Source organism: Ornithorhynchus anatinus, chromosome X1 (assembly GCF_004115215.2).
Source record: "Ornithorhynchus anatinus isolate Pmale09 chromosome X1, mOrnAna1.pri.v4, whole genome shotgun sequence".
NCBI classification, from domain to species: Eukaryota; Metazoa; Chordata; class Mammalia; order Monotremata; family Ornithorhynchidae; genus Ornithorhynchus; species Ornithorhynchus anatinus.
Genome location: NC_041749.1, coordinates 90,597,746 through 90,620,483, shown reverse-complemented (window position 1 = coordinate 90,620,483; position 22,738 = coordinate 90,597,746). Strand labels below are relative to the sequence as shown.

Here is a 22,738-nt window from a genome sequence, read left to right as displayed (position 1 = left end):
ATGTGACCTTGGACAATCACTTATCTCCTCTCTGCCTCGGTTTCCATATCTACAAGACATGAATGGTATCCACCCTTCTCCTTCTCGGGGATGTTCTCCAAAGGTGGGTAAGGGACATGCCAGGTGATCACTGTGGTAGTCACTCCTAGATACCCTCTGGACTCGTCTTTGTAAAGCTTGAGGGGCTGCCTCCCTGGATAGCAGGCGGTCTGACCACAAAGAGGTCAAGCTCCACCCCTCCCATGTTCCTGGGGAGGCCAGCCCCTCTCTCCTCCGTTTTCTTTCCCGATGCCTTGCTGTGGAGACCTCAGAGACTCACCTTAGGTAAGCTAACTCGGCCTGGGCCAGTGGAGGGTGACTCACCCTCCCTCCCTCCCCCCCCCCCCCCCCTTACCCAACCCACTCATTGGCATGACTAAAAACCTGCAGTGCTCCAGCACTTCTGTGTTCATGCTGACCTTTTACATTTTACTGCCCTCTTCTCCCTTCCCCGCCTCCTCCCAGGGCTGACCAGGAGGGAACTTCCCACCCCAAAGTCCACTGGCCTAGTATGGGAGCTCCCTGGTTGTAGACTGTCAGGGCCCTGCCTATTTTGCCATCCTCTCAGCCACCTTAGAGTGGCTGGTTAAAATGAGCTCCGTAGATTTGGCACATTATGACTGCGTAAGCTGTGGCTTTTTACCCCTCAGCAGGTGGGCGCAGGCTCAGACCTGGGCTCCCGGGCCCTGCGAGCCGGGGCTCCTATTCCCGATCCTCCCCACGGCCCTCCCAGGTTAGGGAGGGTTGCCGGTCCTTGAGTTCCCGACTCCCTCCCCAACCCAACCTCTCTACCCTCCCTCTCTCAGGAAACAATTCAGCAGGTGTGACCTGGTCCAGCCAGAACCACTGAACCATATGAAACCTCATGGTGGGACCTCCCTCTCCCACCCTTCTCTTCTTGCTCTTGCGGGAAGGCTTCTGCGATCAACCTGTACGATCATTCATGCAGCACAACAGAGGCTTAGGGGAGAGTTCTCAAGGGTTTATTGTAAACTGCTTGCATCTCTCTCAGAAATGCTGGAGGAAATGCCACGTGAGTTATGGCAGTGACCTCAGCCCTCTTACTGTGTGCTCACATTGGACAAGCTAAAGACCCCAGCTCATGCATCCACACACCATACAGCTTCCCCCCCACCCCAGCCTCGTTGTTTGTGCCTTTCCCCCACCCATCCCTCCTGGAAGAAGAAAAAAAAAGACTAAACAAATGAAAGAAATACTGTTCCTTAATAGAATTTGCTTGGCTTTTCTTCTTTTATTTTTTCCCTCTTCCAAAGGGAACAGTAGTGCTTTCCTTTGCATTCAAGCAGCCTGCACAGTCTAGGCCACGTTTGGAGTTGGGGTTACACTCCAGCCTGGTCTCAAGCGAGTCTGCCCTTCCTGTCACCATTCCTTTCCCAGCCTACCTGGAAACCCTAGGAAAACTTGCAATGGTTGCCAGGTTTAGGTCCAGACAGCTTCTCCCAGGCTCTGGGGGTCATCCCTGCTAGTCAGCCTCCCTGCCTCCAAACCCAAAAAGCAGAGTTGCTTCAATTCTTCCTGCTCTGCCACTTGTTCAGGGTGAGGCGATGACTCTTTCCAATGCCGCAAAACCCCTTGCTCAGCAAATGTCAGAGCTCATGAGCTGACAGGAGTAGACTGTGCAATTGCTCTCCTCCCGAGACCAGCTGTTGGTTTCACTGCCACTGGAGATTACCCTGGAGCTCCCCCATCCTTTGAGCTAGAACCCCTTCTCTGGAGGATTTCCATGAGGCAGTCTTTCTAAAGGAAAAAACCGTTTAACTTTATGGACTCTGTCCTGAAGATGGAGCCGTCGGGAGTAGCTAAGCTATTGCCCGAAGGTTCAGGGGAAGCTCCTCAGTCCTTCTGTTTCTGAAGCCTCTCTATCATCTCAGCGTGAGTGGTAGTCTCCTGCCACCCATTGCCTAGGAAAGCAGCCACACGTGGTCTCAGGAACCTGGTAGTCTATGCCCCATCTTCTTTTGTGGAGTACAAATGGTCCCTCTTACACTTGGGCCCTTTACGCTGTGTCCTCAGTCCCACAGTCAAGGGAGTTATTCCCACCTGGCTAGTGCCAGCCCTCGAGGGGAGGCTCGTGTGGTATCTAACCCCTTGACCCCTCTCTAAGCGCATTGACATAGAAGCTCGTAAAGAATTTCTTGTTCTAAATTCTGCTGCCAGCTCTTTGGCTATGCAGTGGGCTACAAGTGGAAAGTCCTGAACCCTCTCAGAGGCCATTTGTTCCTTCAGTCAGAGGCAATCAATGAAGCCATGTGGGATACCGTCGGGGATATAGCCGAGGCCAGCAAATTACAGCTAGAGGCAGTCAAAAATGTGGCTCCCGCTATTTTAACTTGGGGCCGTTATGGTTGACTCTCAGCCTTTCGCTTGGCCGAGGCAAACTACTTTACGTGGTATCACACGAGGCCAGAGGGGAATCCTTAGCTTTATTGGGTGAGACGTTTTCGGGAAGAGTATCAGTCAGATCCTCTTTCAGGACAAGCCAAATGAGGAAAGCATATGTGTTTATCTCAGCCCCTTCTCCTTCTTCCCTAAACAGAGGCCAGTTTTGGTAGCTCCATCCTGCAGCACCTGTTTCAGTAGCCTTGATCCCACTGCCTTCTGGGAACCAGTTACAGAATCGACCAGAGTGATCATCTGGTGTGTCCTTGTGCGCATCTTTGGAGAAGCGAGGGTTTCGTAATGTAACCTGAATTCTCCGAAGGTGCATAGACACACCAGATGATCACACCTGCCCTCCTCCCCTCTCTTGAGGGCGGTGCTTTTTCTCTTTGTGCTCTCTTCAGCAGGGCTCCGGCTCTGTCGGGAAACTGGAGGGGAGAGAGGGGCCGGCCTCCCTGGGAACATGGGAGGGGCGGAGCCTGACCTCTTTCTGGTCAGCCCGCCTGCTATCCAGGGAGGCAGCCCCTCAAGCTTTACAAGAACGAGCCCAGAGGGTATCCGGGAGAAGCTACCACCAGAGTGATCATCTGGCGTGTCTACACACCTTCAGAGAACTCAGGTTATGGTAAGTAATCCTTACTTATGAGGCTTTGTTAAGGCATTTGCACTCCTTTGATAAGCATTCTTAAAATTCAAGGTGGCAGTTTGGGGGGTTTTCTTTTTCCCCTGTGATACTGTGATGCCGTGTTTTCTATCTGGGAGAGGGGACAAAACAGCACAGGACTAGGACTTTCATCAGAGGTTCTATCCAATCGAGGAGCAGCGTGGCCTAGTGGAAAGAGCACGGGTAAGGGAGTCAGAGGACCTGGGTTCCAATTCTGGCTCTGCCACTTGCCTGCTGGATGGTCTTGGGCAAGTCACTTCACTTCTCAGTGCCTCAGTTTCCTCATCTGTAAAGTGAGGCTTTGATACCTGTTCTCCCTTCTACTTAGACTGTGAGTCCCATGTCGGACAGGGACTCTGTTCAACCTAATTGTCCTGTATCTACCCCAGCGCTTAGTACGGTGCTTGACACATAATAAGCGCTTAACCAGTAACGCAACTGTTATCATTATTATTATCGAGCTTGTAGGCCAAGGGCAGTGGGATTCTATCTCTTTTTGTGGGCTCTTTGGGACTTTAAGATGCTATCAGGAGGCTCAAGACGAGGAACTGAGATGAAAGGAAGAGGAGCCAAGTAGGAGATTTGGAAGCGAAAGGAGGGTTTGGCGGATTGGCTTCTTATTTTAGGAGGGGAATAAGGGTGGCCATATTATGAAGGTAAAAGAACTTGTGCTGTGGGGCCTGGAGGAGGACAACAGATAAGAAATTGAACAAGGTTCCCTGAAACAAAGTCAAATGGGCGAAGGAGTTCTGGGCAGAAACTATTTGGAATGAACTAACCTAATTTGTTGTTAATATATACAGGTATATAGTATAACCGGTATTGCAATAATAGTCCTTTAACTGCTATGGGTTCTCTTTTGTTTCTAAAGCATCTTAATTTTTTTTAATCAGGTATATTTGGGCACTTTAATGTCTCAAAGGCTATAACAGTATTATCCAGTTGAGTTTTATAATCATGGGGCTGTGGATTGTTCTAGGTCTCCGAGAGAATGAAGATTGTTGATGTAATTGGAGAGAAGATCTATAAAGATGGAGAGCGCATCATTGCTCAGGTAAACAGACTTCGGATTTTCCATTTTAATATACATTTTAGTGATGAGAAAAGCATCTCCTGTGATCCCTAACAGTTCACAGAACTCCCACCTCATCCTAAAAGCCTAACGCACTCTTCAGTTTCTGCTTTTAACAGGTACCTGAAAAGTCTCCCTTTAAAATGCACTCTATTACCCAGTTTCTCTTATCTTGGTGATATTTTCTTAATACAGCATCTTCAAATGTTCCCTTCCTTAACTTCCACTTTTTGCTGGTGTTATGACACCTTCTGCCACTGACTATGTGTCTTGCTTCATTGTTATTGAAACCTTACAGATATGTGTAGGCTGGGATCATCTCTTGAAGATGTTTTGTAGTAAGATCAATTCTCTCGGGTTTCTTTCATCACAGATCTCAGCCCCCAGTCTTGTCTAATTTTTAGAAATTTGGAGGCATGTCCTACCTGTTGAATCCTTGCTCTTAGTCTCATCAGCTAATCTTAAATGTGATCAGGATCACTCAGCCATACCTGGATTTGGTCTTCCGCCTATTGATCACTGCAGTAGCTATTGTATTCAAGTGAAATGCTGGACTAATAACTCTGAGGGAGTCAGTATAACAAAAGTTTTTCAAAGCCCTGGCGAAATGTCTTTTATTGGATATTTTTTTTAGTCCTCTCATGAATTTTAAACCTCACAATGAAAACCTCCTCCAAAAGTCAGTGCATGATTTGCAGTCTTGGGTGGTTGCCCACAGTTGAAAGACGAACAGAATCGGTTGCCACATCCAAGTGAAAAAGGGTCGCCAATACATTCAAGTCTCTGTGAGAAGCCCACTCTAGCTCGGGAGAGATCCAGATGTAATGTCATTCAGCATCATTCATGGGTCAGGCCCTCGAGCCAGCCTGGGAGTCATCCTGCTTCTCCTGTCATCCCCTCTGCGTACCTTGAAGACCACTGGAGTGAGCAAAGTGGACTTGTCAGGGAAAGCAGAGCAGCCTTGAATTGATTTCTAAAATGCAATTCTGTAAAAAACAAATTTCTTGGGCATTTTTTTTTTGTCTTTCAAGGGTACTTGCTAAGCACACTGTTCTAAGTGCTGGGGTAGGTGCAAATTAGTCAGATCAAACACAGTCCCTGACCCACATGGGGCTCACCGTCTAAGCAGGAGGGAGAACAGATATTGAATCCCCATTTTGCAGTTGAGGAAATGAAGGCACAGAGAAGTGAAGTGACTTGCCCAAGATCACACAGCAAGCAAGTGGCAGAGCTGGAGTTAGAACTCAGGTCCCCTGACTCCCAGGCCCATGCTCTTTCCACTAAGCCATACTGCTTCCCCGGTTTCACTTCTGGGATTTCACCTGTTATCATTTCTCTGGGAATGGTCTGAATTGGCATTTACGAAAGATATTGAAAGGACCACCACTCCACAGAACCAGTTAGCATTTTTGTTCTTGCCTTCACTGTTAACATGATCAGCCGCCCCACACTGGTGGAGACCATCACAAATTTCTCCCCCTGGTCCCACCCGCAAAGGACTCGGTAAACTTTTGCTTGCTGTCGTGGAAACAGCAAGGAGCTCTGCATGGACTAGAGCAGCAGAGGCAGCAGAAGGGAAGAGAAACAATAATTAAGCCACCTCTGGCCTCGAGAGACCACCTAATGCCGTCCCGAATTCCCAGTGACAGCAGGAACTCCCACTGTTTTCTCACCACCTCCTGCTCTGTTCCTTATGGTTCCAAGTGAATTCATTATCTGGCTGTATAGGGCGCGGGCGTGTGTTTGTGTGTTGTGTGTACCAGAGTGACTTCATAAACCCAGCTCCATCACTGGTCTGCTGTGTGACCTTGGGAAGTCACTTCTCACTTCTCTTTTGGGCTTATGTAGTTTTTTTGGTTTGCATATTATGTATTGTTTGCCTTTGGGATTATAAACTCCACTAGATTGTAAGATCCACTAGATCGTCTAACAAATCTACTGTATTATATTCTCCCAAGCACTCTGCACAGAGAAAGCGCTCGATAGATACCATTAATTAATGAATTTTTTGATTTGGAATTCTGGTACTTTTAAAACTCTGCTGTTCTTCTTTCTCTAATAATAATACTGGTACTTGTTAAGCGCTTACTAAGTGCCAAGCACTGTTCTAAGCACTGAAGTAGATACAAGTTAATCAGGTTGGACAGGGTCCCTGTCCCAGATTGGGCTTGCACACTTAATCCCCATTTTTTTACAGATGAGATGAGGCACAAAGAAGTCAAGTGACTTGCACAAGGTCACACAGCAGACAAGTAGTGGAGCCAGGATTAGAACTAATTTCATATACAGAGATCCAGTGTCCCGATTTTGGTGGGACAGTCATGAAATTTGGCCACTTTTCCACCACTAAGTTGTGGCCAGTGGGCTTCGTGAAAATCCTGACTGGTAGCAGCAGATGAAGTCACTGTTGGCTTTCTCATTGCTCATCTACTGCTGCTATATTCCTTGCTTCTAAGGCCTTGATTTCTCCAGTCACCTCCACTGTGACCTCCAGGGAGCAACCCGTGGAGGCGGTAGAAGTGATCATGGAAATGAGGGTCAGGCCAAAGGAGCATGGCAGCAGTGGATGCAGGAAAGGTAAAGCTGCTCATTGGCTGAGGCTTCCTCTGCTGCTGTGGCAACAGAAAGCTAAAGGGGGGGTGTCGGTCATAGGTGGTCCTCTCCCCCGCACCCCACTCCAGCTTCCACAGATAGCAGCCCTGTCCTCAGCCCTGAAACAGCTGGGGATCTTCTCTCCCGGGGCTCCAACTTGAAATCCACACGCCCGCACCCCCACCCCCCACCCCAGTGCCAAAAGTCCTCGATGACAGGGGAAGGGAGCAGGGGAGAAGCAGGCTTGTTGCTTTATTTCAAGTACTTGGCTTTTTGAGGAAGAAGACTTCTGGTATGGGGGAGAGAGAGGAAGAGAGGTGTGTGTTTCTCTTTGCATTTCAGCAAACCTCTCCCTGACGCTTTCTTTGTCTCCCTTTCCTATTTTGCTTCCAGCCCTAATCTCAAATCACTAGTCCCACCCCATTGGTGCGTCCTCCATTTTGTTCTTCAGAAAATAGGGTCACTTTAGCATCTGTTTGAATTTTTCCTCTTTCAACATTTATTTTTGTTTGAAAAGGTAAAGGCTTCTAATGTGCACAGTAATTATAATTAAAGATAAATTCCCTGGATCAGGTGGCACCTCATTATATTTGCAAACTTATTCCCTGTTTGAATATTCGGTGTAGTTTCTAAGAAAAATAAAGCCAGCTACTCAAACTGCAAAAATAATAAACAGTCGCATCGCCACTAATCTTAAATGCTTTAAACTCAAATCTTTGATCTCTTTATGGTAGCAAGTGTCCACATCTAAATTTTGTTCACTTGGATGTAATGATCCCATCTCGATCCTGTCAGTCCTACCTTTACAACATCGCTAAAATCCGCCCTTTCCTCTCCATCCCAACTGCTACCACGTTAATACAGTCACTCATCCTATCCTACCTGTATTATTGCATCAGCCTCCTTGCTGATCTCCTAGCCTCCTGTCTCTCCCCACTCCAGTCCATTTCTCAGTCAGCTAATATTTTCCAACCTAGTAGCCAGAAAAGAACATAAGGGCAGTTGCCCTAATCCCAATCGTGTGTCCTTTCTCAAGCTACTCAGATTTCTTTGTCTTTCTTTAAGAAATTCCTCCTTGGGATTTGGGTTTTTCTTTTCTAAATCCCAGAACAGTGCTACTGCTCTAGACTTGGAACAGATAAGATGTACTGGGGTTTCCCCATCTCCAGTCTTCCCATCCTATAACTTGGGGTTCTGCCTGTGTGTGAAGAGGTTGGGGGAGGGGGACACAGGTGTCACTAAAAATGTTAAAGAGGTATCAACAGCTGCCACCAAGGAAAAGCAATAGGTAGCTCTTTGATTTCCCACATAGTACAACCCCACCAGGTTTAGTGCACTTAGTGGCTTCCTTCCTCACTTCTTTTGCTCAGAATGCCATGGCCTAGTGGAAAGAGCATGGGCCTGGGAGTCAGAGGACCTGGGTTCTAATCCTGGCTCTGCTACTTGCTTGCTGTGTGACCTTGGGCAAGTCATTTAACATATCTGGGCCTCAGTTTCTTCAGCTGTAAAATGGGGATTCCATGCCCCCTCCTAGTTAAACTCTGAGCTCCATGTGGGATAGGGACTGTGTCCAACCTAACTTGTATCTACCCCAGCGTTTAGAACAGCACTTGACACATAGTAGGTGCTTAACAAATACCGTAATAGGAATAATACAATTTGTCAACATCCTTTTTTTGACAGTCTGAATGTGTGGTATCCCAAAACTTCATTTCCTATCCTTTAATGGAAAGATAGCTCTCATGGCCTTAAAAGAATAAATGCTGAGTTAAAATTACTAAGGCAGCTTCTTTCCCATATTTGGGTGCTAAAATATTTTAATATTTGAGTAATCTACCATACCTATGAAAAATAGGGTTAAATGGTTTTGAGATGGTAAGATGGTTTCATCATCATACTACCATAATAATAGCAGACTGTGAATAAGAAATCACTCTATAAACACAGTGGATTTAGTAGTGATCTGGGCTTAATCTACATTTAAAGGAAAAGCCAGTATTTCCTTTACCAATATTCACATCCAGGATTTATAAATGAACTCTGTAAATTATGGGGGTAGATATGAACAACCCCCCACCCCCCACCCAACGCCAGATCTATACGGCATTCCATATATCATAATGGATCGAGGTGATGATCTAGAAAGACGGGTAACTAAAGAGCCAGTAGCATTTTTTTTGAATGCCAATCATGAAAATACATCTAAAAAGCCTCCTGGGCTTCTTCAGTAACTAGATGCTCCCCAGCATCTAAAGGAAACATCAGATTTGCAGTATGTACAGCGTGTCTACTGTACAGTGGTCATGATGAGTAATGACTATCAAAAAAAAACACCTAACAAAACCATGAACCAGTGTTTGGTGCTCTTGAACTCCAGCATATGTAGCCCTCTTGGACTTTCTAATTTGTCAAACACTGGGATAGGGTAATTGCAAGTGTCTAATGAAGGAAAACTCAACGTGTGTCAATAAGATGTAGCAGCTAATGAGGCGATAGAATGGGTAATTAAAGGATGTACTATGTTGCTGGAGATTACGCCAGTAGCTGTTCGTTAGGAAGTGAATCAATACAGTGTTATGCATATGAACCAAATAATGTGCTGGAAAAATCTCTGTTTTAGGGTATGTTGAGACACAGCAGTGATTCACAGATCAGTAAATTGGGCTTGTAGAGCAGATATTTGACTGGCTATCATAAACTTAAATGAATCTGGTTCTCCCAGTGGCTAGTTATTCCCTGTTGTAAATTAAGCCCTTTGGGCTGACTGTTTTATGCAACGATGCAGTATAAGCAGTCTTTGTGGAAATACGTGGAACAGCCATTGGTCTCAAAAAAAAATTGAAGAAATTGATGCTTTTTCCTAGTGCCCAATTTACTAGGCATCAGCCAAGTGTCAAGAATCAAAATACATATTGTGGATCTGGTAGACAAACTGAAATGAACACGAACAATTAGGGATATGCAATGGTCCGTCCTTAAACGTTAGGATGGATGACGAGGAGGGTCACCATCACACAGCTCCTCCAAGCATGCTGCTGCCACTGACTGAGTACTTGACTGGACGGGGATCAATTGTCTCTCTGGTTGGCCTTGCTTATGCTCTTATTAAGATGCAGCAAAATAGAGCCAGTTAACTAAGTGATGAGTGAGTCCTCCTACAGTCCACTATCTTGAGAAGTTGAGGATTTCAACATATCGCTGGTGCCATTTCAAAAGATATTTCTGAATGCTAGCAGTATAATAAGGGAATCCTTTTACTGAACAATAGGCGGTTAGAATTTTGATAAATGTATTATGATTTGTGGTAGATCAATCTGTGGATCCTAATAAAAATGTTTTAGGTGTGATCTTAGAGTAAATTTATTTGCAGGGAGAGATATGTATTACAATAACATTTAAAGCCATTGAATGCCTGAGCTGCCCAAACTGGAAAATATCAGAGAAGCATAAGGCAACTGACCTCATATTGTAGATTTTTCTTTCATCTTTTAGTTCGTAATGCCTTAGTTAATAGAAGTGTTTATTTTCAGTGACTAATTTGGGGTCATTTAAGTGACTGTAAATTCACTTGTGCAGCTGAAAATAATTCCATAACTTTGGTAAATTGATAAAAGTGTTTTTTGTCTCTCCCCCCGCCCCCAATCCTACAGGGTGAAAAAGCAGACAGCTTTTACATTGTAGAGTCTGGTGAAGTGAAAATCTTGATTAAAAGCAAGGTGAGTTTGCGTATGTTAACCCCATCTTAGAAATCATTCCCTAGAATTGAAAGTGTTGGGGGGCCTAGCCCCTTGGTAATTCCTGCAACTGCTTTAAGTTGCTGATTGATACTCACTGTTTTTCCTTTCTTGGGTAGGAAGGCCGTCTTTGGTAGGCAGGAGATGAGTTAACAAATTCATCTGAATAATGGGATTGAAGCAAGGAGTACTTCAAATGTATTATATTCATATCTTATAGGAATTGGATTTCTTTATCCAATACTCCACCTTCCTTCAAAAATATCATGACTATTCAGCAAGATATTATTTAAAAATAAAGATGATGGTACTGAGAATTAACCAGTCGATGGTATTTATTGAACTCTTACTGTGTGCAAAGCACTGTTAAGCACTTGGGAAAGGACAGTACAATAGAGTTGGTTGACAGGATCCCCACCCTCAAGGAATTTACAGTCCAGAGGGGGAGATGGACATTAAAAGAAATTACAGATAGGTGATATGGCAGAGTATAAGGATATAAGTACTGTGGGGCTGAAGGTGGGGTGTATATCAAGTGTTTAAGGGGTACAGAGAGCTAAGTGCACAGGTGATGTAGAGGGGAGGGTGGTTGGGGAAAATGAGGGCTTAGTCGGGGAAGGCCTCTTGGAGGAGTTGTGATTTTTGGAGGGCTTTGAAAACGGAGGGAGTGGTGGTCTGTTGGAAATAAAGGGAGAGGGAGTGCCAGGCCAGAGACAGGATGGGGGCCAGGTGTCGGCGGCAGAATAGGGGAGATGAAGGTTCAGAGAGTCCTCACCTCTCCTCTTTTAGTTTAAGGGAAGTGGGGCGGCCTAGTGGAAAGAGCATGGGCCTAGGAGTCAGAGGTCTTGGGTTCTAATGCCTGATATACCACTTGCCTGTTGTGTGACTATGGACAAGTCACTTAACTTCTCTGTGCCTCAGTTTCCTCATGTGCAAAATGGGGTTTCAATACCTGTTCCTCCTCCTACTTGACTATGAACCCCATGTGGGACCTGATTATCTACTATCTACCCCAGTACTTAGTACAGTGCTTGGCATATAGTAAGTGCTTAACAAATACCACAATTATTATTTTTAGAAAAATGATCCAGGCATCAGAGTAAAGTATGCCCTGGAGAGACAGGAGGCAGGGAGGTCAGCAAGGAGGCCAATGCAGTAGTCATGTCAAGAAAATGGTTAATTTCATGGGTCACCTTCTGACTGGAAAGCATCAACTGACCCGGTGGCTAATTTGCACCCATTTAAATTCCACTTCTTAATTAAGAATTTTCAGCTTTATCAACATCCCACCCTCAGCCCCACAGCACTTATGTACATAGCTATAATTTATTTATATTAAGGTCCTCCTCCCCCTGTAGACAGCTTATTGTGGGCAGGACAATTCTTACATTGTACTCTCCCAAGTACTTAATACAATGCTGTGCACACAGTACGGGATCAATAAATACCATCGATTGTTTGATCATACAAGTTAGCAAGATGGATGTAAAGGAATTTGTCTAGCTGCACATAATTTATAGTAGTGGCTAGCAATTTAGTGTTATTTTGAGTAATGGAGGGTCAAGTAATTTGGTTCCTTAGTCAAAAAGATAATTGTAATGATAGTTTCTGGTAATCCAAGGTTTTTCCAAGTATAGCAAAGACTAAGTAATGTGTTTATGGAAGGCATTTATGCAGCACTAGCAGAAATCCCCTGACTGCTCCCAGGTATCCCATCCCTCGATCCTACCCATCTCCTTGTTGATGATCCTTCTGCCCCAGTCCCTTCTGCTGCTAGATTCTCTCCCTAGAAGCTGGGGTCTGCCAGTCTCTTCTCCCCCCAGGTCACTGCCCTGCAGGACTCTCCGTCCCCATTCTTCCTCCCTCCTCAGCTCCCTCATCCTCTTCTCCTCCCCCCGCCTCAGCCCCTTCTGGGAACCAGGCCTCTCGGCCATTGGTTGCCTGGGAGCCAACTCCATACCATTCAGAGTGCTTGGCAGTGACCCAGAGACCATTTAGGGGAGATTTTAATCATTTGTTATGGCAGTGTTGCAGCCCGTTCTGTTTCTGAATGCAGTATTGTAGTAAATGTGCCAAGTTTAGGTTTACTCTCGGCATTTCATCCAGGCAGAGACCTAACTCGATAACATTTGCATCTAGGGCAAGTTTTATCAATTTCTGCCCAAAGTGCCCTGCTTTGTATGTTTCTACTCCCTCTCCCCCACCCTCGACCCTGTATTTGTAGGGAATCAATCAAACAGTTGCATTTATTGAGCACTTACCATGCTCAGGGCACTGTACTACTAAGAGCTTGGGAGAGTACAACACAACTATATAACAGACGCATTCCCTGCCCACAGTGAGCTTACAGTCTAGAGGGAGAGACAGACGATAATATAAATTACAGAGATGTACATATGTGCTGCGGGGCTGAGGGTGGGGGTGGTGAATAAAGGAAGCAAGTCAGGGTGACGCAGAAGAGTGAGAAAAGAGGAAATGAGGGCTTAGGGAAGTCCTCTTGGTGGAGGACTTGCTCAGGGGATTGCATAACTAGGGAAAGAAGAGGAGCAGCCTCCATCCTACTCCTGGGTTGCCCAGGTTTATACATCTCCACTCCTCCCCAAAGCATCCTTAGAAGGGGAGAGAAGGGTCAGTCTTTGGGATTGAAGCTCACTCCCTGGGTCTAGAGAGGATTCCCGAGGGCGAGCGAGCAGTCCAGAAGCACCACGATCAGTGACCCTCTTTGTACTTTCCGACATCTACCAACAGCTTGCTCCTGAGGTGCCTTTGTCCCATAATGGGAGGAGGGTAGGTCGGGAAGGAAAGGGTGTGCAGGGTGAGGGTGCCCTTCTGAAATCACCCTTCTTCCAGGAGGCCTTCCTCTTATTTCTCCTCTCTCTACCCTAATAATAATAATAACAGTGGTATTCGTTAAGTGCTTACTATGTGCCCAAGCACTGTTCTAAGCATTGGGGGAGATTCAAGGTTATCAGGTTGTCCCCCGTGGGGCTCACAGTCTTCATCCCCATTTTACAGATGAGATAACTGAGTCACAGAGAAGTTAAGTGATTTACCCCAAGTCACACAGCTGACAAGTGGCAGAGCCGGGATTAGAACCACATCCCCTGACTCCCAAACCCAGGCTCTTTCCACTAAGCCACGCCACTGCAATTTCAGCACTTTGGTGCCACCTAAACACACTCCCAATTAACTCCTAAAGGGCCACGTGAAACGTTATGCCCTTCTTAGGGTGTCTCAAAGTTCAGTAGGCAGAAGGGCAGGTCAACCAGGAAAGGAGTTTGAAAAGTGAAAGTTTGTTACTGTTTCTTTGAAATTCAGTCCAGAGGCCATTAGTAAGACAGTTGTAACATCCCAATGACTTGAGATGTTACATAAATTGGCGCATCCAATATACGGGGGGCGGGGCGGGGCGGGCCGGGGGAAAGAATCAGCTTTCATAATTGTATCTTGAATAAATTGCTAGCCAGGGCAGCTTGCAGAACACAGGTGTAACCGTGTAAGGTGATTAAATGCTGGGTAATTAGTATGTGCAGAATGCTGATGTCTGAAAAGTATACCAGAAGCAAATATGAAAATGTGAGCTAAAAATGGTGTTCTTTTTCTGATGTAGACAATGACCGTTAAAGAAGGAAACCAGGAAGTGGAGATTGCACGATGTCGTAAAGGGCAGTATTTTGGAGAGCTTGCGCTTGTCACCAACAAACCCAGAGCAGCTTCTGCTTATGCCGTTGGAGATGTCAAATGCCTGGGTAAAGTTTCTTCTTTATGCTCTCTCTTTTTTCTCTCTCCCCAGCCCCACCACCACCAAACAATGGTTCCCACTTCAGTTTTCTTCATTCATTCATAGTTATTGAGCGCTTACTGTGTGCAGAGCACTGTACTAAGCACTTGGAAAGTACAATTCAGCAACAGAGAGACAATCCCTGCCCACACGGGCTCACAGTCTAGAAGTCTTTCACTACTATCGGCCTCTAGGCAGGGAGTGTTGTCTAATAATAATAATAATAACAATAATATTGGTATTTGTTAAGCGCTTACTATGTGCAGAGCACTGTTCTAAGCACTGGGGTAGATACAGGGTAATTGGGTTGTCCCACGTGAGGCTCACAGTCTTCATCCCCATTTGACAGATGAGGGAACTGAGGCACAGAGAAGTTAAGTGACTTGCCCACAGTCACACAGCTGACAAGTGGCAGAGCTGGGATTCAAACCCATGACCTCTGACTCCCAAGCCCGGGCTCTTTCCACTGAGCCAAGCTGCTTCTCGTACAAAGTCAAAGCTTGTACCAGACGTCTTAAACACTAAAGGACAGTGTCTGTAGAGGTGACCTTTTTAGTTATTCCCTCAACTTCTTTCCTCTTCCTCCCCCATCTTTTTCTTCCACTTTCTTCTCTTGTTTGCCCATCTCTCTCTCTTCCGTGTCTTTCCTTTCTGTCCTGTGTTCTTTCCTTTTTGGCTCCTCCTCTGTCTCTGATCACTAATGCAGTTTTCACCCTCTCTCCTTTCTTATGCTATTCTTTCTCCACTTAGACTCCTCATATTCACACCCAAACCCTGTCTCCCCCCCTGACTTTCCCATCACTTTAGGCCGCACCACCATCCTTCCTGCCTCACAAGCCCATAACTTTGGCACTATCCTTGACTGATCTCTTTCATTCAGTGCACATATTCAATCTGTCTGTTCTAAATCCTGTCCAACCTTCACACACATCACCAAAATCCACCCTTTCCTCATCATCCAAACTGCCACCACATTAATCCAAGCACTTGTTCTATCCCTCCTTGATGACTGCATCAGCCTCCTCTCTGATCTCCCTGTCTCCTGTCTCTCCCGACTTCAGTCCATACTTCACTCTGCTGCTCGGATCATTTTTCTACAAAACCATTCCCCCACCTCTCACAAACCTTCAAGTGTTGCCCATCCATCTCCACATCAGACAGAAATTCTTTACCATCATCTTTAAAGCATTTGATCACCTTGCCCCCTCCTACATTACCTCCCTGACTTCCTGCTACAGTCCAGTCCACACACTTTGCTCTTCTAATGCCAACCTATTCACTGTTCCTCAATCTCACCTGTCTTGCCGCCGACCCCTCATCCATGTCCCACCTTTGGCCTGGAACACCCTCCGTCTCATATCCAACAGATGATTCCTCTCCCCACCTTCAAAGTCTTGTTAAAATCACATCTCCAAGAGGTTTTCCCTGACTAAGCCCTCATTTCCTCTTCTCCCCCTCCCTTCTGTGTCACCCTTGCATTTGGATTTGCACCCTTTATCCCACCCCCCCCCCCCCAGCCCCACAGCACTCATGTACATGTCTGTAATTTGTTTATATTAAGCTCACTGTGGGCAGGGAACGTGTCTACCAACTCTGTTGTAGTGTATTCTCCCAAGCGCTTAGTACAGTGCTGCACACAGTAAGTGCTCAATAAATACCATTGATCGATGGAGGATTCTTTCCTCTTTCTTCCTTCCTCTTCCTCTCCCCTTCTTTCCTTTCTCTTCTACCTTTCCCTCCTCCCCTCTCCTTTTCACTTCCTCTCCTCTTCCTCCCACTCTTCCTTCATTCTCTTCCTTCTTCCGTCCTCCCTCCTTCCTTCCCTTCCCCATCTCCCCACCTCCCAGCCCAGAAGTGTATGGGTTGAGTAGAAAGGGATGAGCAGCACAGATATGAGAAAATGACACTACTAGGCAGAGTGTCCAAGCAGATGTAGACAAGATGGTTGACAAGATATCAAGTAGGAGGGAGCTGTGGAAGCTTTATATGACTGAGATGGTGTGTAGGGGGAAGAGGAGATGCCACTCCTAGGATCAGAGTGAAGTAGGTCAGAGTGGAGAAGCAGCGTGGTTTAGTGGAAAGAGCACGGGCTTGGGAGTCAGAGGTCGTGGGTTTTAATCCCGGCTCTGCCACTTGTCAGCTGTGTGACTATGGGCAAGTCACTTAACTTCTCTGTGCCTCAGTTACCTCATCTGTAAAATGGGGATTAAGACTGAGCCCCACGTGGGACAACCTGATAACTTTATATCTCCCACAGTGCTTAGAACAGTGCTTGGCACATAGTAAGCACTTAAATACCATTATTATTATTATTATCAGGGAGGGCCTCTGGACCACTGAAATTTGGCTTAGAGGCTCTTTCTGAAGTAATCATTTTGTACAAGTCGGAATGACAGAAGATCAGTTTGGAAACCATACTGTACATGTGACATTCTCCTTCTTGCTGTTCCGCTTCCTCAGACTAAAGACTTGGCCTCTCCCAAACAGTTACACCCTCTTCTCTCTTGTTTACCAACTCGAATAGAGAAGAACACTGGGCAGGCTTTCTACATGTCTAGCAAATAAATCGAAGCTATAAGAAGTATCTTAACTTTGGGGTCGGGGGGACATTTACCTGCATAGTGATTGGTATGGGACCCACAGATGAATCAGTGTATAACTTTGATGTTCAAGTTGTAACTAGAGAAGCAGTATAGCCTAGTGAAAAGAGCACAGGCCTGGGAGTGAGAGGACCTGGGTTCTATTCCCGGCTCTGCCACCTTCCTGCTGTGTGAACTTGGGAAAGTCACTTAACTTCTGTGCCTCAGTTCTCTCTTCTGCAAAATGGGAATTCAGTACCTGTTCTCCCTCCAACTTAGACTGTGAGTTCCATGTAAGACCTGGTTACCTTGTATCTACCCCAGCACTTAGTACAGTGCTTGGCATATAGTAAGTGCTTTACAAAACCATTATTATTATCACTGCACCTGGCTACTTCCCTAATCTCACAGTTAGCAGCAGTTGTTGCTTTTTTTTTTTCTGAGCTCTCACTTTTGTGTTTAACACTGTCCAGAAGAAACAGATCAAACGCTGCCCACAGAGGGCTTTGACTCACATTTAACACACATTCTAACTAGCAGTTCAATAGTCCAGACTCTCTGTATAGCTGAATTTGAAATCTGTAGAAACTCTGTCAACAGGAATGCCATTTGAGTGATTATAATGTTTGACTTGGAGACCATTTCTTCTATGTGTGCTAATCATCTCTTTCTGTGCAGTAATGGATGTGCAAGCATTTGAGAGGTTGCTGGGACCCTGCATGGACATTATGAAGAGAAATATAACCCATTATGAGGAGCAGCTGGTGGCAATGTTTGGTTCTAGCATGGATCTGGTGGATCCAGGCAACTAGGCACACCATACCTCAGTGCCTTCTCAGTTCAACAAAGAAAAAGCCTCCTGTCAGCAACACAAAAACACAAAATAAAATGGACACTACGGAACAGTTATTGCTGCTGCTGTCGTCTCGGGCATTTTAGTAAAACATAATTAAGCCTCAGCACATATTGATGGGTAGAGGCTCAATTTGTGCCTCCACTTTGCTGCTGAAATTCCATTATTAGACCTCTTTTCATGATTAATCTGACCCATCTTTCACTTCTTTGGTTCAGAATGGCAAGTCTCTCCTGCAATTTAAGTGCCTGATGCAAAGTCCAAAGTAAAAAAGCTATTAAGCCCATTTCTTTCTCTTGCTGCTGCTGTTATTGGCACTTCTAAACCAAAATTAAAATCTGTAGAAACTTTTCTATCAGGGCGGATTATCCCAATTCTATCAGGGAGGAAGCTTTTTTTTCCCCTTGTAGTCTCTTGATCTCTTTCTTTGATGTGACTTCAGTTGATGTCAAAATCTGCTTTTAATTGTAGCATTTAGTTTTGAAATCGAAGTGATGTAGGCATTTGAAATTGTCGAAGCTTTGGAGTGAGATGGTCCCGAGGCCTTTGTGCCATCTGCCGAAAGCGGCATGAATTGCAGCTGATTTTAGGGGCGAAATAAAAAACAAAACAAAAAACCAGCCCATGGTGATTCTTAGACGCAGAAGAGCATTACAATAACAGGTTCCATAAGTTGACTTTTGTTTTGGGGAAGGTGAAAGGAAAGGAGGAAGAGAAATAAGTTAGTTTGTTTTTTGAGCATTGTGTGGTTAGTACAGTTTTTTTGTTGTTGTTGCTTATTTCATTGCAGTGCGTTTGAGTTGTGTTCTGATTTAGAGATTGCTAGGAGTCTGAAGATGCCTTGATAGTATCTTCCTGAAGGACTTCCCTTGTTAAACTTCTGCTATCCCTTTCTCCCCTGCTTTCAATTTCAGCAGGTGGTAAGATACTGCCGAGAGGTTGACCTATTCCCTCTTGCGGAAAGAGCCCTTTCTACTTTAGCTTTGCTGTTGAATGACAGGTTTTAAAACTCTATAAAAAGGAAAAAAAAATTGTAACTTAAAAGGAAAAGTATTTCTGTACTCAAGAGAGACCCCCTCAATCTTATTCTTTTTTCAGTGCTCTTAGATGCAACTAGACATTCCCAAATGTCAGCAGAATTGTTAAAAGTTTTCAGAGGTTGGCAACATTGAAGATTTGAAGAATTTGAGAGAGGCTCTGCTAGTTGAGGTGTTTGGAGTTATGATTTTTTTTGTCGTTGTTTCTGAGGCTCATCTAACCTGGGTTTGAAATCAAACACCTGTTCTATGTCTAGCATTTGTCAGGGAAAATTCTTGGTGGAGCTGAGATTTCATAATGAGGCATTTTTATCAAATAGAATATCTATGTGAGATTCTAGGAGCCTTATCACACAAAAGCAGTAACAGTTTCCTATTTCAACTGTGGGGAGCTGATGGGTCATTTTGGGGCCCTCTCCGTTTTAAAATTTCATGTGACTCACAACACTCTGGAACTTTCCCAAGTGACCTGGGGATTGAGTAATTCTAATTGCGGCTAATTATGTTGCTAGAACTGCCATTTGCAGGAGGACTGCTGTTGTTGGCACAATTCCAATATCCGAGAGGCACGCAGCTATAACTTCAAGTAGTATTTTCTGACCAGAAGTGATTTCTTGTTCAATCACCTCTTCACCATTTCTGCTGTAGAAATTGGAAGCCGATTGAAAACTGGACAGGTGGCCTTGCCGTTTTAGCGATCTGAACTGAACTGTAACTGAGGCTAATGAACCAGAGATTCAGCACTGTGAAAGACCATTTGACGCTTGCAGTGTTCTTTTTCTAACTCCATTCTATTCCATAGTAAGTGTGGTGAATGTCATCCCCCAGATTCTGAGTATCAGATGAACAAGCCAAAAGGCCACAAGCAGTTTGTCTGTTTCCCAATATTGTCACTTTGTAGTCTCCAATGTAGAAGTGTAAAAGTTCTGGAACAGTAGCAGCTGCTTACAAGAAAAATTAGGAAGTGTGGCTTTCTGAATGAAGTGGATCTCTAAGAAGTAACTGCCATCTATGGATTGCCTAGCAAGGCTTAAGAAAGTCTCACCAAGCAGTTTAGAATCCTAGATCTTAAGCCAGTACCCATGTCCTTGGAGTTCTCCAGTGGCTCATGCTAGGGATCAACTCCTCCCTAACAAGCTTTGGAAATTCCAAGGTGGCCGAAATCTGTTGGGTGCTCTTGCGCCACAACATTTCGCCGTGCCATACAGACTGGAGCCAAGCAGGCTTTTAAGTCTTTCTGTTGAGCTGATATGACTATTTAAAACTGTTTGCCTTACGGAGCTTTAAGTCCTCTTTTGGGCAAAATGGTGGAACTAGATCATAGCAAAGGGATTGGAGGACTTTGTAAGTGGCGAGAGTAAGATCCCTCGGCTTGAGGAGAAATGGCGAAGAGGTTGTTAGGAGGGGATATCACTGCCTCTGAATTTAGAACAGATGGATCTTTGGGTACATTCACAGTTTGGAGAGGTACAGGTAAAGATCTGCTAGCCCGATTTTAGTGTTTTCTAACTTACCCGAGGGCAGCAAAACGGCTCCATTGATACTCTGCCATGTTGCAGTATCACTTTCACGGTGTTTGTTAGGTCCGTGGTAGTCTGGAAGCAGAGAAAAGTGATCTTTTGAAATAGGCTGTATGAAAAGTTCTCGCTTGGTGCATTTTAGCCATCTTTTACTCATTTATTCTGGAAGAAGGGAGCCCCAGTTTAGGTTGGAGGCAGTGAAAGTGTGCTTTGAAAGTGGTATTAAGCAGGTGAGAAGGAACTGGTTTGGAGACAACAACTAACAGTATTCATCCTCAGCTTCCTATCCCAGCCACTTTCATTCTTTATCATTATTATTATTATCTCTATTATTATTATTATTTTAATCTCTTAATGTTTGTGTGGTTTGTTGTGTGTTTTTTTTTGATCCTTGCTCTATGTTCTGTAAAACTGCTGTGGATTCTAAGATCAGTATGGAGAGAGCTTTTCATATGAGCAAGTTAATAAAAGGACTCAGCAGCAAAGTGGTTAAAGAGATGGTATCCTTGGGATTTGGAGGAATATCTGTCTTATTTCTGATTCTTTGCTTGTGATTGTTGTGAAATCAGTGAGAAGAGCTTTCAGTCGTCAGTAGTGTCCTGGCGTATGGTATTTCTGTTTAATGTCACAGTACAGGTTTCACAATGTCCAAAAGCTGAATGCTGTCTCCTTTAAAAAAAAAAAAAAGTGCAAATTTCCACAGAAAAAAACAAACAAAAAAAACCTTTCACTCTTTTTCAATTAGTTGGGTTTAGAATTTTTGTTCTTGCCGTGTGTTTGCAAACCAATCCTACCAAAATACAAATTGTTTTGAGTTTTTTTCACTCCAGCTACCTTTTGTTATTCTTGCAATTGTAACTGCTGATGTGTTTCAGTCAGTTTCAATAATATAGTTTGAATTTTGAGAGGTCTTTTGGCTTCATTTTACATATTGTAGGGCTCTCGCTCTAAAATATAAGAAAAATGTAACCTTGTGAGAGAATTAACTAAAAAAATCTACTTCACCTGTCTTGAGTTGAGGGACTACTAATTTTTTCCTCCTCTCCTTGTAATCAAACAAAATCTAATTAAGCATAAAGATGCTACCTCAAGACTAAAAGTGCTTTAAGCATTTTTCATCTTTGAGAGTTCCATACACCCTGCTGGAATTGTACTCTGTTGACTTTAAGAGTTAAATGTTTGTGGGGTTGGGGTTTTTTTTGTTTTAATGATTCACTGGGATATCCTTATATTTCGGCTCATTTGACCGTCAGATTTGACTCTCATAAAGGTGTATTATTAGAGAGTGATCAGTCTTGCACTGTAGTAATGAAAAAAGAGGACCTTATTTTAAAAATAACACCTGCCATAAACAAGCTTTTGGATTTAAATGGAAAGAAAAACAATCTAAGGTTTAGCTTCACTATTGGTTAATAAATGCTGACATGTTGTGTCTAGCCTTCCTGGTTCAAACTTGTATGTGTCTGTGTGATTTATTAACTCATTTTAGAGGTCTGAGTCTTCTATGACCTTTAGTTTGTCCAGCTCATTTGCTCTCGGTGTTGGGGGAGTGCTCCTAAAAAAAAGAAGAAGAACATTCTCAGTCTAGGAAGATGTGCACTTCTGGTGGAAAAGAGAAACTTCTGTCAATACCACTGGCTTAAACTCATCTTTGCAATGCATCAGTTCTGGGCCAAAAGCCTGCAGCGTTCAATTGTCTCACACTATGAGAGCAGCACACGAGTTGTTTATTCCAGCACTGGTGATGGTTTGCCACTATGAAAACACAGGACAGCTGTATATACTGTCTTATCACAGTGGCACTAAATATGGTTTGCTTTCTTGTTCTACAGGAGAAAGCTTAATTTATGGTAATCAGAGGAAAATTGAAGTCATCTCTCCTGTTGAGCAATGTCCAAACTTGTTACTGTAAAAAAAAAATGAGAAAATCATTCAGTGAAACCATTATGGGGCAACATGAGAAACTTGCTGTTGGACCCAAAGAGAAAGGAATCAGCTTCACCCAGTCAGTTTGATGTTTAGATTTTAAAGAATGCATTGTTTTGCCTTATGTTAGCGGACAGACCAGGTGAGCCTCTGTAGAATAGTGTAAAGGTGAGAAGAGCAGTTTGGTCAGCAGTTTAGGCCTTGAAGGAAATCTCATGATTCAGTATTTTGGAATGTTGCTCTTCACATCAGCTTGTGGTAACTAGAAGGCAGAAATTATTAATTTCAGCATTAACATGAATGTATATACACTGATGTTTCAGCCAGTCAGTCACTTCTCTCCTCCAAAGTTCTCATTAGACATGGATGGTCACTGCCTGGATACTCCAGCCCTCCCAGTCAGGTTGACAGGGGGACACAGGTCCAAAGCCCTTGAATCCAAATTTCTAACCAAGCCAAGCGGCCACAGGGGTGGGAGTGAGTGTAATTTTTAATTAAGGAAACAGGCACAGAGAAGTTAAGTGACTTGCCCAAGGTCACA

General features: G+C 44.4%; 1 protein-coding gene across 1 annotated transcript in view; it reads left to right on the top strand.

Annotated features, from left to right (window-relative positions):
* The window catches only part of PRKAR2A (protein kinase cAMP-dependent type II regulatory subunit alpha), a 149,491-nt gene extending 127,768 nt beyond the window's left edge, over nt 1-21,723 (top strand). The window contains exons 8-11 of the mRNA XM_029050513.2: nt 4,083-4,157; nt 10,418-10,483; nt 14,112-14,250; nt 17,540-21,723. Of these exons, the coding sequence (XP_028906346.1) occupies nt 4,083-4,157; nt 10,418-10,483; nt 14,112-14,250; nt 17,540-17,673 (414 nt within the window). The 3' untranslated portion in view covers nt 17,674-21,723. The remainder of the gene's footprint in view (nt 1-4,082; nt 4,158-10,417; nt 10,484-14,111; nt 14,251-17,539) is intronic.
* The last annotated feature ends 1,015 nt before the right edge of the window (nt 21,724-22,738 follow it).